The sequence below is a fragment of the Neopelma chrysocephalum genome, unplaced genomic scaffold, assembly GCF_003984885.1.
Source record: "Neopelma chrysocephalum unplaced genomic scaffold, ASM398488v2 Primary Assembly neopelma1_42, whole genome shotgun sequence".
NCBI lineage: Eukaryota > Metazoa > Chordata > Aves > Passeriformes > Pipridae > Neopelma > Neopelma chrysocephalum.
The window spans coordinates 1,177,319-1,192,475 of NW_020897700.1; the positions used below are offsets into that span (position 1 = coordinate 1,177,319).

At 38.1% G+C, this 15,157-nt stretch overlaps 1 protein-coding gene across 7 annotated transcripts in view; it reads right to left on the reverse strand.

Annotated features, from left to right (window-relative positions):
• GABRA4 (gamma-aminobutyric acid type A receptor alpha4 subunit) overlaps positions 1-15,157 on the reverse strand; it is a 48,279-nt gene that overhangs the window by 12,789 nt on the left and 20,333 nt on the right. For 4 of the 7 annotated variants that reach the window (XM_027676309.1, XM_027676311.1, XM_027676312.1 and 1 more), the window contains one exon: positions 23-109. The exons of 1 other annotated variant lie outside the window; for it this stretch is intronic. In XM_027676309.1, the coding sequence (XP_027532110.1) occupies positions 23-109 (87 nt within the window). Of the gene's footprint in view, positions 1-22; positions 110-854; positions 966-6,991; positions 7,135-15,157 lie in introns of those variants that run through there. 2 more of the 7 variants (XM_027676314.1, XM_027676315.1) reach the window with 2 other exon arrangements.

Here is a 15,157-nt window from a genome sequence, read left to right on the forward strand (position 1 = left end):
ATCAGTTTAATATTTTACTGGCTTTTGGGAATGCGATTTGGCCTCCGCCTTTCTTCTCTGCATTTAAGAGGAATACTAATATCTCCTGAACTTCCTTCTGGAAAGGTACCTGAAGAACAGAATTTTGAACCTTCAGCCCTGCACCTAAAATATAATATAAAACATATTATATTTCAGATATGTGAATATTTTTTATTCAGAGACTAACTGCTTTCCAAAAGACACAGACTTAAGGGCAGATAGGGTACACATACTCAGCATCATTAATACAGGTCTAAATACAGACAAGGCAAAACAATCACTTGTTATATATATAAAAAATCCTATGTTTTGCACTTCTCTGATGATACCATTCCTAAACATTGCCCTGCACCATACCTACTGTGCTTTTGGCTTCCCTTCCCTTCAACCTTTCCAGAGAACCCTGCCAAAGCTCACAGCATAAATCAAAGGGAGAGAAAGCAGGGAGCAATCTCTCTTCCCTCCTTTATTCAACAGCAATTCTCTCCAGAAAAGTGACAGAGCGGTAACAGAAAACACCTCAGGTGTTATTCAAGGTACTAGCAGTACCTTGAGTAGTGAGACGAGCAACAATTGTATCTGTCTGCTACATCAGTTGTGCTTTGCTGTTCTGCTCAAGGAAACAGAGAAATGGGAGCTGAAAAGAAATCTGAAAATATAATAATAATAATTTAAAAAAAAATCACCTGATATCTCTAGTACTCCCACCATGAATGCTGCTTCCTAATCCTGTTAATTGCAGTACAAATCTATTACTGGCAATACTGTTGGCCTGAATTCATCTGAAACTGTCATAGCTATATGCCTATTCATGGTTGATGTACTTCCCAGTTCACGGCTGATGTATTTGCCAGCTCATGGTTGATATATAAAAGAATCCCTCAAGTTTCAGTTTTCCTTCCTGCATACAAGTGTGTCAATCCCTTTTATTTACTCTTCTGCATCTGCAATCCAAAGAAGTAGAGAAGTGGAATAAACACCAGAAGAAACTGGTATTTCCTGAAAGAAACACTGATTTTACTCTTTGATAGAGAAGCCTGTGTCACTCTTTGGGAAGTACAGAAGTACACACAGGTGTGCAATTTTGATACTTTCATACTAGGGTTGTCAGTGACCCAGGAATAGTAAAGCAGCTTTCAAGACTGCTAACTTGAAATGATAAAGCACAATCAGGACAGTAGTACATTTACTAGAGACTTGGTAATACCTGATGGACTACTGCATGTCACTTGAAGGCTTGCAAAGCTGAGCAGATGCAAGTCATCAGTGTTCACTGCCTGAAACAACAGCTCTATGCTATGGAGAAGCTGGCAGTAGAGTCAATGATAGGAGGTGAATTTTGCCTTCTCTGTGCAGATTCTTGGAGAACCTGGCTTTGCTCAAGTATGATTCACCCATCATAAAGCTCTCAAGCAGCACCTGGGGAGCAAAAGTCCACGGGTTGGGATAGGGGTTGCAAAGTAGATTTGCACTGGAATAAGACATATCTCAGTGCTGCTGCTAGAGAACAGAATTACCACATCTTCAGTCACTCCATGTGCAACCACAAAAGAATGGTTCAAAGCGTAGAACAAAAAATTAAGTGCAATTAATTTGCAAAGGCACTATTTAATGTTCTTGCTCACTTGTAGTGTCACCTGTTTTCAAAGACCACCTCAGTACACTTCCCTTTTGGGCATCGCCAACCACAGACACAGGTAAGACAAACAGGTAACAGTCAGGCTCCTCATATTCCAATCATCTCCATTACCACCGAAGTGACCAAATCAGACCTGTTGCCACTTGATTCACTGCTCATTTCCCATTACAGTCTCTATTCTAGAATAAAATTATCTATACTATTTCGAATGGTCAAAATGTGTTTCTGTGTAAAAGCCTACTGGGTATTCACTCTCATTAGTGACACAGAAAACTTCCAATATTTCAGAAACCTTAAGTCTAGAGAGAAACCCAGTTTTCTCATAATGTACACATGAATATACACATAAAGTCCAAACAGATAACACTGTAAGATCACAACATAATACTGCATAACAAGCACCAAAAATACGGGTACATTTTTTGTTAATTCTTTGGAAAGCACCTCATAAGCACTCAGAGCGTAGAAATTAGAAACGGTATTTCTAACGTGCTCCACAGACACCCTATCACTGAAAACTGGTTGTTCTTCCACAATGCCATTGTAATAGTTTGGATTTGTGTTCTTGAGTTGAACGTCGTCCTTGAAATGTACTGAAACAAGCATGTTCCATGAAGCAACCAGCTCCATGCCCTGTCAAAGCTGACCAGAATGCACACTAGTTGCCAGGATGGCCTCACCAGCACATTGTGCACCACCTCCCCTCATATATCCTCTTCTTGCACTCAGACTATATCATTATAATAGCTTATTCTCATTCAAAGCACTCAGGTATCACTCCTTGTTGAGTTGTCCAGTCAAAAATTTTCAAGAAAAAATTCTTTTTATTGGTTGTATACATATGACCCCTATGTATTTCTCTATTCAGTGTTACAAAGATAATTAATTTCTTCCTACATTAGTCTATTTCTCCTCTGTACTGATGCTATTTCAAAACTCCACAGCATCTAAAGATTACTGCCAAGGTCACTAATAAAAATACTGAAGAAGCCTGATTCTATAGCAGGCCTTAACAAATCAAATTATGTCGCAAAACACAGTAAAATATGACATTCAGTTTGTATTAGCAAAATATTCCACACACAGCTATGGTGCATAGCCCTAAGACAGGGATATTGCCCATCAGTAGCTTTTAGTTTGGAGGCACTAATTGGGTTTGCATAGCAAGGTTTGGGTAGCAGAGGAGCTGCAGGGGTGGCTTCTGTGAGAAGCTGCCAGAAGAAGGGGAAACCCTGTGTCTGACAGAGCCAATGCCAGACAGCTCCAGGACAGACCTGCCACTGGCAGAGGCTGAGCCCATCAGTAATGGTGATGACAAATTTAAGAAGGGGGAAAAAAAACTGCTCAATTGCAGCTGAAGAGAGGACTGAGAATAAATGAGAGAAACAACTCTGCAGACACTCAGGTGAGCGCAGAAGGAGGGAGAGAAGATGCTCCAGGTACCAGAGCAGAGATTCCCCTACACAGCCTGTGGTGAAAAGCATGGTTATCCCCTTGCAGCCCATGGAGGTCCACAATGGAGCAGAGATCCACCTGCAGCCCATGGAGGATCCCATGCCTTCCTGGAAGGACTGCACCCCACAGAAGGGACCCACATTGGAGCAGTCCATGAAGTACTGCAGCCCCTGGGAAAGATTCACCTTGGAGAAGTTCATGGAGGGTTGTCTCCCCCAGGAGGAACCTCACATGGGAGTAAGAGAAGAGCGTGAGGAGTCCTCTCCCTGAGTAGGAAAGAGTGGCAGAGACAACACGTGATGAACTGGCTGTAACTGCCACTCCCCATCCCACTGAGCCACTGTTGAGGAGATAGAGAATTCAGGAGAAAAGCTAAGCACAGGAAGAAGGAAGCAGTGCAGGAAAGATGTTTAAGATTTAGTTTTTATTTTCTCATTACCCTACACTGCTTTGACTAGTAATAAATCAAACTAATTTTCCCCAAGTCGTTTCTGTTTTGCCCATGACAGCAACTGGTGAGTGATCTCTCCCTCATCTCGACCCCTAAGGCTTTTGTTATATTTTTGCTTCCATGTGCAGCTGAGGTGGGGCTTTGGTGGGCATCTGGCATCCAGCCAGGGTCAACCCATCACAGGGATGGAAACAAGAAATATAATATAAAAACAAATAGAAGCCAAATGAAAATGCAAGCCAGGAAAGGGAAGGATTATCCAAGTAAAGACTCCTTTATGAGGGCAAGTCAGGAAACCACTCAATTATCCTGAGCCAACAGAGAGCTGCTGTGCTAGTCCAGATGGGGCTCCACAGGAAATACCGAGTCCACATTTTTTACATTCTCACTCTAGACTGAGAAAGGATCTGATTTTCTGGAGGCATTTCAGTAAGACTTTTGGGAAACATTTAAAATGGTGTAGCTCAGGAATGCAAAATTGGAGCCTGGAAATCACCATAACGTCTAGTATATTACACCATGCAGTGCCAGGCTTAATACACTTGATAAATGTAAATAAATACGACAAATTCTGCTTCTGTAAGTGTCTCACCCTTCCTCTGAAATAGCCTATCCGTCTGACTTGGTCCAACCAACTCCACAACAAACCAGAAACTATGATCACAAACCACCGCCAAAACAGAAGTTGTAAATACTTTGCTCTACTCTCTTTTCCTTCAAGAGAAAACCTTCTTGCTATTGGTCCTGTCAGGAGAATTCAATCTCTGAACTTTTACTGGTAGAAACACTGTGGATGAGTTTCAAAATTCTGGGTGATCTGAGTGCACAATTCCTGTATGTACATAAAGTTCTCAAGAGCTCTGATAACAATCTAAGAATATATATATTTTTGTAATTGTAAGACATCTTCATTGGTTAAAGCTCTGTGGTTGGCTAGAATACATTAATGCCTATTTGATTTTTACCAACCAAGATTGGCAATGGTGAAAGCTAAATTCCAGCCTTGACGGGAGTTCAAACATTTATCACCAGAAGTTTGATCATGACAGAGGTAATAGGTGAGTGCAGTAACAAAGTCAAGGAATTGATAAACAGAGAAAAGTAGCACAGTCCTTTTCAGAAGAGATTAATAATCACTCCTCCCTTCTATCCAAATGAATATTTCGTTAAGACATACAACAAAAAACAAAACCAACAAATCAAAATATGCTCAGTATGAGAGATTTAGAAAACTCCCATCCTATGCATAAGCTTACTTTATTGAGGAGGCAGGAGGCCGTAGGATAGAAGGTTCAAATTCAGTCAAACAAATTCTGTCATGCAGCATGTAATATGCAAAAAGCTTTTGAAGTATTTACTATATTAAAAAGCATAGAGATCTTGTTTTAATTTTAAGCATCACATGCTATTTCTCATGGGTTTTATCTTTACAGGAACTGAAGCAGGAAAGATACATTGAGTACAAATTCTTCTTCCTATGTACGAAGTCCTGACGTAAGATGCCCCTTTCCTAGAACAACGTCCATTTTATTTGGCAGGAAGATAGGACATCTAAACCAACCTTCTTACAGGCGTGTGTAAAGTGTGATAATTCGTGCTGTATCCTTCCTTTGACCAGTGGATTCACACACAATTGGCCATGAATAATACAATGAACGATGCTGTTAGCATACTTCATGATAAATCTATACAATTTATCGTTAAATACTATGGCAGATTTGTGGAGCAAATTTGATGGTCAGCTTCTATGGCAGAATGTACAGACCAAAACAAAACAAAAAAAATCCAGTAACAAATCTATTGCCAGGAATTAATTAAACCATCATTTGCTTTTCCATTTAAGCTCAACTTTGATGGATACTGCTGTTTTCTACAGCACTAAAATGATGCACCAATATGAGTCAATCTAAACTCTTCAATATTTAACATGGTTTGCAAAACCTAAACAGCTGCTCACATACTGTGGAAATTCGGAAACTTTTTCTAAGCCTACATAAGCCTCGACTTGAACAAAAAAAATAAAGTGTTGGATTGTTTTGTACGTATTACCAGTTTTTGACAAGCAAGGCAATTTTGCACTTCAATGAAGTCAAGATTGCAAATTTAGCATGAACTGAAGTAGCACGCAGCAGCTGAGCTCAGGTTCAAGGGAAGAGGATCATCGGCACAGCAATATGCAATACTGAACTGACAAACTTAGTCATCTTGTTGCAGAACAGAGAGCTGGTAACAACCACAGTGCATATTTCCTATGATAAGGCCAACTTAGAATCTGTAAAACAAACAAGAACATTATTTAAAAGTCACATGCCAAGTCCTGGGAAGAATGCAGCAACAATAAAAGTGATTACCAGGGCATCAGGGAACTTTATCCTTAGGACTGTACTTAACAAAAGCAGTGAGAACACTGCAAGCTGTGAGAAATGTTGGTACAGCTCTTTCACGCAACTCAAGAGCATCTTCCTATAGCCTGTTAGTGCTCTACATAACAGCTTTAAAATCAGTCTCTGCAATTTAAAATTTCTTCATAGTTTTTTTGATGGATACATCCTGTTGAGACATGAATCTAAAATAAGCAGATCCTACTGCCTGAGCTAACAGAGAATCAGTAGTACTCCACATGGAAAATCCCCTTCATAGGCCCTCGGATCACTAGGAAACACAGCCATCATCAACTGCTGAAAAACAGGTGCACATTAAAACTAGAGCCATGTAGTTGCAATGTAATTCATATGTATTCTTCTAATCTGCCTCGGCACTCTTTGGAAAATCGCTCAGCAGCCATGGGATTGGATATATAGACACTTCTGAAGACCTGCAGCAGGCTCACCCTATGACAGACCTTCACAGTGACATGGTGCAATATCCCAGGGCTGCTTTTGCATCATTTGTTTACTTAAAGGAGAGATCACTGCTGCAGGACAGTACATTTTCTAGATCATTAGCAGATCTTTGATATAGAATATCACTATCAGTGACATCCTGATAGTGTCTGGGACAGAGGCAGTACAATACTTAAAGCAGTAGCTTCTATTTTCTCAGCAATAAATGCATAGCAGAATTTACAAGTCACAACACCACCATCTGGTACCACTTCTAGTGGGAGAGAGCTAACACTTCGACATCCAGCAAGCAGATGCCAAAGCTGGAGAGAAATGCCCTGGGAAGGATCACAGCCTAAATTACATGCCTTTGCAGAAGGAGCCATCCAACTGTACTCAGTGCTTTCAGCTCGGAGTTCCTTCCTGAGGCTAGATAGCTAAGTCACACTGTAAAGAGACACAAAAAGACTCCGTCTTCCCCTATTGTAACCCAGCAACCAGGACAGGAACATAGGTTTGGTGACAGGAGACCTCTTCTCAAATCTCTCCTGACTGTCACAGGGATATCAACCCAGGCTTTTAACATCTCAAGTGTTTTCCTACCAGGCCACTGGGCATTCTAGGAAAAGTGGTCATCCTTCCTTGTTATAGATGTTGCATTCTTCACACTTCAATCTTGTCCTCCCATTGCAGTGCATGCACAGACAAGCTGGCTCCAGAATCAATGCCTCTCCTTCTCCCTGGGCCTGTATAAATTATTTAACATAACAAGAGTAGCTTCAATAGGACTTAACACGCCAAGGACTACTTAGCAGTCTGGTTACTAATACAATTCTCCACAATCGAAAAGGCACGAATCAAGTCTGCTCAGACTCCTATGTTGGATTTGTGGGAGGCTGTACCTAATAAGCATGCTAGCCACTGAGATAAAATGGAGTAGATACTTTTCCACTTAAGATTCATGGTAAACATGCAAGAAGCAGCAAGTCAGTTCTGTATGTGCCTACCCAGGGAACCTTAGTACTTAAGCCTTTCAGGTGCCTAATCACCATTTTACACATTTCATCTTCTTAAGTAAAAAAACCAAACCCCAAACACAAAACCAACCAATCAAAAACAAAAACACAAAATAAAAACAAAACAAAAAAAAACCAAACAAACCATGCCCCTCCAAAAAAACCCAACATCCAAACAAACACATCCTCCCCCCAAAATACAAAACCTCGAACAAAAACAAACAAACAAAAACTGACCAAAATCTAAAGCCTTGAAAAGGGTACCACAATCAAAGCAGTCCTATAATTGTAAAGAATTTTGTTTATTAGTATAATCAAGCATGTAACAAAGAGGTATTAGTAGAATTAAATTAAAAGTGAACAGTCAATAAACATCTTCATGCTTTGCTTTGCTGTTAATTTTGCAAGAATACAATTAGAGTCTAACATGACAGCACTACTAAGCCTTCAATGAGACACATGCTAATTAATACATAGGAATGTCAGTGATGTGCTATATAAGAACACAGGTTTCCCAAACTGGGAGATCCCAATTAATTAAAGCAAAAAGTCTTGCAAAAATTGGAAAGCTTAAAGCTACCAAAATTCTGGCATTACTTACCATTTAGCTGCAAAATCAAAATTGTTGGTATGGTAATTTAGTAATATTTTCCTATTAAACTCTACCATAGTCAGTTTTATCCTTACCAATCCTTCCTAAGAAAACAGTCTGTTCTTCTGGGAGGACATTGTATAGCCTGCCAAATTCACACTATTTGACATTTATCAGGGAAGCAGCATGTTGGCATCAGTGTAAATAATGCTGCTTGTCCCAAATCCCACAGAGTCACCATATTGTCATGCTGTGAGCAAATGCACAACTTGGAGGAGAAATCTACCCTGTTTTACTACTATGTTGTAGAGCCAGTCAATCAGAATTTTACTGGAATAATACTAGAGATTTTGTTTTGCCTTACAGAGCCCTGGAACATGACCAAGTAAAAGCTCCACCTGCCACAAAACACAATGAATTCTAGCCCACAGCTCTAGCAGTGCAAAGAGCAGTGCAAACTATGGAGAGAAAAAATTGAGGGGAAATAAGCCATAAGAACAAGTCCACTATCCACTCTGCTCATTTTGCAATCTGAATCATGTGATGGGAGGGGAGAAAAGGTAAGAAGTGCACTCCATCTTATGTTCTACCATTGGACACGCCTAAAGTGCACAAAGTGGAAGAAAAGTTAATTCAAGGTTATTAAAGAAATATAATTTAGAAGGACCCTTTTTTAAAAAATGGATGGCAAATTTATGCCAAATAAACCCATTCACCTGTATGCTGCTTTAAAAGCCTTATACATGCATATATGTATGCATGTATATGTAGGTAAGCCTGTATATGGTTCTTAAGCACTGGTATGCACAATTCTTGAAGATTTTATTTATATTATGACAAAACCAAAAGAACTGAAAACATAACTGTGGTGGGGAATAAATCTATTAAACTAAGTCATGTGCTAATGAACTGTGGAGATGCTTTGTGTAACATCTATGAAAGGAAAAAGGATGGCTGATTAGGGACCAAAGACCCTCATTCATTATTTTCTGTATCTTTCCATTTTCATTGACCTTAAAGCTGTAGTTAAATTTGCTTCAGTAGTTTGCTGAAAATGCTTGGAACACTCATTGCCTTGTATATTTTCCCAAGCTTCTCAATGTTTATTTCTTCTGACTCCAATTTTCCCAGTGTAAAAATGAAATCAGCTAGAAATTTCACACACAGCTGTGAGACTCAAATGCAATTTGGTGTCATTGGGCTCACCAGTATTGAAAGCTCTTTGAGGAGGGGAAACAAAAATGAAATTTAAATACAAATACGTGAAAAGGTTTAAGCAGAAAATATGAAGAACCTTGTGTTCAAAGACATCATTTCATACTAATCATCATAGGGAAAACTACACACTCCCTGATAATTTGCTTTATAAGGGTTGCTGAACAATCTTACCCCTGTCACCATAAAGGTTTGTCCTGACTTGGCGTTTCTGAAATGCTACCACATTTTCTGACTACTTAATGTTTCCCTCTACGAAAAAAGACAAAAAAAAACCCGGAAGGAAATTGCCATTGTATCACTATCAGACCTATCTTAATGCCTGTAACTGGTATTAGCAGGAAAATAACTTTTTATTATTAAGAGAAACATGTATTGTTTATTCTAATGAAAAAAAAAAAAAGGAATATTTTTTTGAAGCATGGTGGTCTTTTTCTTTTTCCAGTAGATCAGCAAAATTACAGAGAAAGGCATTTATGTATATTTTTTGAATTAAAAACAATGGGGTATAGTATTTTCTAAAATAGATGAGTTATGCTTTGGTTTCTGAAATACAAGCCTTATCCTAATACCATTTAAATTAAGTATTCCAGTAACTACAGTAAACACTGTCAGGTATTTGAGCTGAGTATATCCCTCATATTTCCTTGCCTACTCCGTGGGAGCTCATTCTAATACTTATAGAAAATTGAGGAATGATCTATTACCTCATTTCCTAGTAAAGACTGGAGGAAATAGCACTCCACCATGATTTTTTGTTTAGTTATCAATCAGGTGTTGCAACTAAACTCCTGCTTTTTTTGGTGAACATTAAAAAAAAAAAAAAAAAAAAAAAAAACTAACAAACCCAAACAAAACAAAACAACAAACCCAAACCCACACAAAAAAAAGCCCCACAAAAAACATTTCCACAAACCTCATACTATATTCCAGACTTCAGCAATCACTGCTCACTTTGCAGTAGAGAAATTTTTCTACTTCCAGTGTAAATTCATTCCACTCAACCATGTTAAAGGTAAAGTAATATCAGATTGTTGAAAAGAGATAAATTTCTTTAATACAGCACTTTAATTTGTGCTATTTAAAAAGACATACTCTGTGAAACATTAAGAAAATTATTTTAAATTGTACGCCCCACATTTATGCCCAAATCATATTGTTTGAGCACATATTTAGCTTTATACATTACGAATAGTGCCAGTTGCTGGGTAGGACTATCTAAGTTTAGTGAACCAAGGTAAAAAAAACAAAACAACAACAAAAACACAAAACCCCAAACAAACAAACAACCCCCCCAAAAAAACAACACAAAGACAAATAAAATCAAGGAAGAAAAGAAAAAAAAACCAAACACAAAACATTGTATCTGAGCATCACAGCTAACAAAATATTTTACAAACCATTTTGGATCTATTCTATCTTTAGGTATTCAAACATTCAAATTTCCCACTAAGTCTCTGCAGCCTTACCCTAAGTGATTATTCTCTCCTATCTTTCAAATAGCATTTAGTACAAAATGTGCCAGTTGTTTATGACCTCCATCTACTCTCATCCTACCTAAACCTGATGCTAGCATATCAAAACTCTAAATCATCAACAGCAAAAATGTTGACTAATGGAACTAGAGCAGTAGAAAATTGTTGGCATGTCAAAAAAATTATTCACATGGCACAGCAGCCTCTGCTTGTATAGCCCTGTCCTTATAGTTAAACTCTACACATTTTTTGAGCCTGAAGTCCTTCATTAAAATCTAAGTTTCAAATGCCACTGCCCAAAAAAACCCAAACTGTAACACCCTAGGCAGTGGATAACCAGTGAAGCAGAAAAAAGGGGTTATTATATTTAAAAACTGAAATGATGTTCCAACTGTAGGATTATTTAAGTTACACAAAGGAGGTAAGCCATCCATCCCCATAAGGAGTTCAACAACCAGACCTGTGGTCCAAGTACTGCCATAAAGACCTAGTTGCTCTTCAGATAATCCCCCTTCACTTGTGAGGCAAGTGGGTTTAGCTCCATTTCCCTATTCAAAAGGACAGAGGAAGCTATTATTTTACTACTCCAAAGCAGGAGCAAAGAAAGTGAAGTGGTACTACTTGAGCTGTCCATATGTCCATATGTGACTAAAAGACAAGTACTTCATAGCACAGAAAATACATCTTGAAATGAAATCACATATGCAGCTTGTCCACATGACAACATTTCTTGTAAACTTGTGAGGTCACATACCACTCAAGCATGGATGCTCCTATTAAGGAGAGGAGTGTGTGCCTACATGGCAGTGAAGAGCTTGACCCTTAAGCTCCTCCATGCTATAGTGCTTACTCAAGACAAGATGACATTTAATCAACTTTAGGAGAGAGGAAGAAAGTTTGAGAGTTACAATCTACTTGTGACCGAGTTTGAGGAAATAATTCCATTCAAAAGGGTTTTTTTGAGTCTGACCTGATTTTTCCCCAAGTTTCACACTCTTTTAACAAACAACTGAGGTTGAAGCTCATGTTACCAGTGTTCAGGAGTTTGTTTTTTGAAGACTATTTTTCAGTAGCATTCTTCATCTCCAAAATTGGGTAGGTCTTTAAAAATAAACTTCATAGGAATACAGTGAAGAGGAAATAGTGCAGAAGCACAGAAATAGACTCAGGATGCCAATAACAAACTATAAATCATTCATTTCCATCACAGATTTACTTGCAGCAATATTTCTGCTTACATTTAAAAGGGTTCAGAACATTTAGGGACAGGTTCATTCCTCTAATCTGAAAGCATTTTAACTTGCTTCCAAAACAAGGAATCACAGAAGACCATGGTGTAAATCATCTCTTTTGGCTTACACAGATTGCAGTGCTATCTTGCTGTACCTAACAAAGGATGAGTGAAGCTGTCCAAGTTCCTTGTGAACTTAAGGCAGATCGCAAAAAAGCTTGGGTCCTATTCCTGGGATGCCTACTGCAAACCTGCACTCCTCCTTATTGAAACACATTAAGTTTGTATCAGAAAGTCAAAGACAGCAAGAAGAAAGAGTTGAAATGGCATAGGGAGGAAGAGGAGTGTAAAAAAAGGTTGAAGAATACTATGGCTAAAACCAAATTAAGTGATAAAGGAACACACACTACAACTGCAGGCACTATAGGCTTGCTCCAGCCCAGTAAATTAGCTTGATGCCAGGATTTTTCTGTTGGAATTAATACAGTTCAGACTACTTAGCTAGCCTTCGAAATGCATTTAACAATGCTTACTGTAATCAGTATATTCAGTCACACCCATCATGTGGGTCCAAAAAAGTAAATATAATTACACAAGAGAATAACTTCGAAAAGCATATAGCCCACATTTGCTACAGTACAGATGTATCGGTTGTGGTGAAGAAATACATAATATGAATGAACATATCTGAATCATTTGATCATAATGATAGGAGTTGCCTTTGATCCAAGATAACTAAAAAAGTGATTTTGACTGAAAAGAAAAAAACAACCCAACACCAAGAATTCTAATTAGCATGAGTAATAGATGAACTGATTCAATATAGAAACCTCACTTTAATTCTATGGTCAGAAACTGCTAAAAGATGTACCTCTCAAAAAAAGGACTTCCAATTATGTGCAATTTATTTTACCAAATTTTACTATTAACGTGCCTAATTTCTAATACCATCAGATAGCAGAATCTCCATGTTCTATAGCTAATTTAGTTTCATAGTCTTGTTCCCTCCTAGAACCCCTCTAGGACAATCCCACTATGTTACTTGAGGGGAAAAAAAAAGTAAATTAAAAATAAAATCAAGTCAAATGCATAAAACCACCCAGTGAATAATGCAGAAACAACAGCCCACAAAATGAAACCCTTATTTACAAGTATAATATCACCTTGTTTTCCTTAACAGCCTCAACTGCTCTGTAATTTTCTTGTTTTCAGGGGACCTATGCAGATGGGACCTCAACTGCAAAAAGTCAGCACAGACACCTGTACGCCACTTCAAGGCTGGCAAAAGTAAAGGGCTAATGGGTATAAGAGAGGGATCTCCCTCTCCAATCAGTAGAAGATCCAAAGCAGGTTGCAAATGGTGAGATACGCGCCAGAAAGAATTGTGAGGTTTAGGTATTCAGGCATCTTCTTTCCCAATTACAGACGCTTCCTCCCTGGGCTAAGTGAAAACTTTTAATTTTGGGAGACTGGCAAATTTCCTAGTATAGGCAAATTCTGTTTGAAAAAAAGTTTAAGGTTTAAAATATAACTTTTCCTTGAACTCTGGCAATCGTATTGCTATCAACAGAATTTCTAGCACAATGGTGGCAACGTAGTACAGAATATTTTTAAACACTAACTGGGTTAAGAAATCAAAGCCTATCATTTAGCTATGGAGAAAAAAATGTGTAGTCTTTATGCTAAGAAAAAATGCTTACAGATTACGTACTACAGTCAGGCAATTGTCTGGCATTCTTTGTGCACCACAAATTCACAAGGAAGCCAAGATTCCATTATCTCTAGTAAATCAGCACTGACTAGAGAGTATACGTGCAGAAAAAAAATTTATAAAGAATAAGATTTATAAGGAACAAATAAATAAAAATATAATAATAATAATAATAAGGAATAAGGAAAATTCTATATTAGTAAGCAAAATAAAGCAAGAATTGTACTACATGTCAGGTTGGAAAGCAAAGTATAACAGCCATGCTAGCTTCTAGAGAATCAAAACAGCGATACTAGCTTCTGTTCTGCCCAACAGGAGACCCGAAGTCATCCTCTAGACATAGAAAGGACTGCACAATAGTTAAGGCTTTATAACAGTCACCTTGTCCTAGAAGAGCAAAGCCTCAAGTCCTAGTATAGGCACAATTAGGGAAAAAGCAATGAAAAAAGTAACAGCTTAAGGTACAATCAACATTATCACTCACTCACATGCTCATAACATTAATGTATAACCCTTTGAAAAAGAAGATTGCTCCCTTGAGTGGTTTCAAAGTCCTCAAACTTGTAAGCACACTACCATATTTATCACAGTGGTATTAATGATGCAGTGGAACAGAAGTGTTCATATCTCATTTTATCTAGCCTTCGAGTTGTGTGTTCTGTTGCTGCTGTTGTTAAACAATAAAACAAAAACCCACAAAAACCATAATAACAGAGAAAAAAAAAAGAGAAAAAGAAGTTTCTCCAAAATGTGTATAAATGGCTAAGCATGATACACCACTGACTTAGAGCCATTCTGTCCATGAATCAAAGTTTTGTTAAGCTACCTGCAAAACCTACTATTTTTCCCTTTGTTTTAAATCAAATCTTATAAATAAACCTAGGATTAAACTGCTCTTATGTAATTTATTTTCCTATGAACGTAAATAAAATCTATCACCAAAAGCAGTGTTTATTAACACTCCTCAGGAGTGGCCAAGATACTATGCTAACCTTCATGCTGCACAATCAAGAAGCGTAGTATAAGCTAATAGTGCTAATACGTCTACGTACAAGGTGAACTCCATACTACTATAAAGATATTTTTGTTCGTCTTCCTTACTAGTAACGAATGGAGTGATAAAATAAACTCTTCAGGAGCACATCTCCTTTTAAGCAGAAATGAGAGCTAACAAAACACAGCGAGGAGACTGAAAACAGTATCTACAGTAGGAGAGCAAAGAAGAGGAACAAAAATGGAAGTGGTTGTACAGCAACTGAGCAGTGATAGAAAATGGAAGGGGTGGGAAGGCAGAAATGAGAAGATGAATAGGGAAGGAGACAAATGAGATGTGAAAAGAGACAGAAGACAAAATTAACAAGAGTTAGTCTAAAACAGCACTTCTTAAATCATGGCTCAGCCAAAGGAAATTACAAAGTCACCCTGACAGAAAGAGTAAATTACAACTGTCACTGTCTTCACTTCTTGAGTGGTGTTACCAAGAGTCAGTCATGGCTGGGAATTATTGTCGTACCACGTCTGGTACAGGT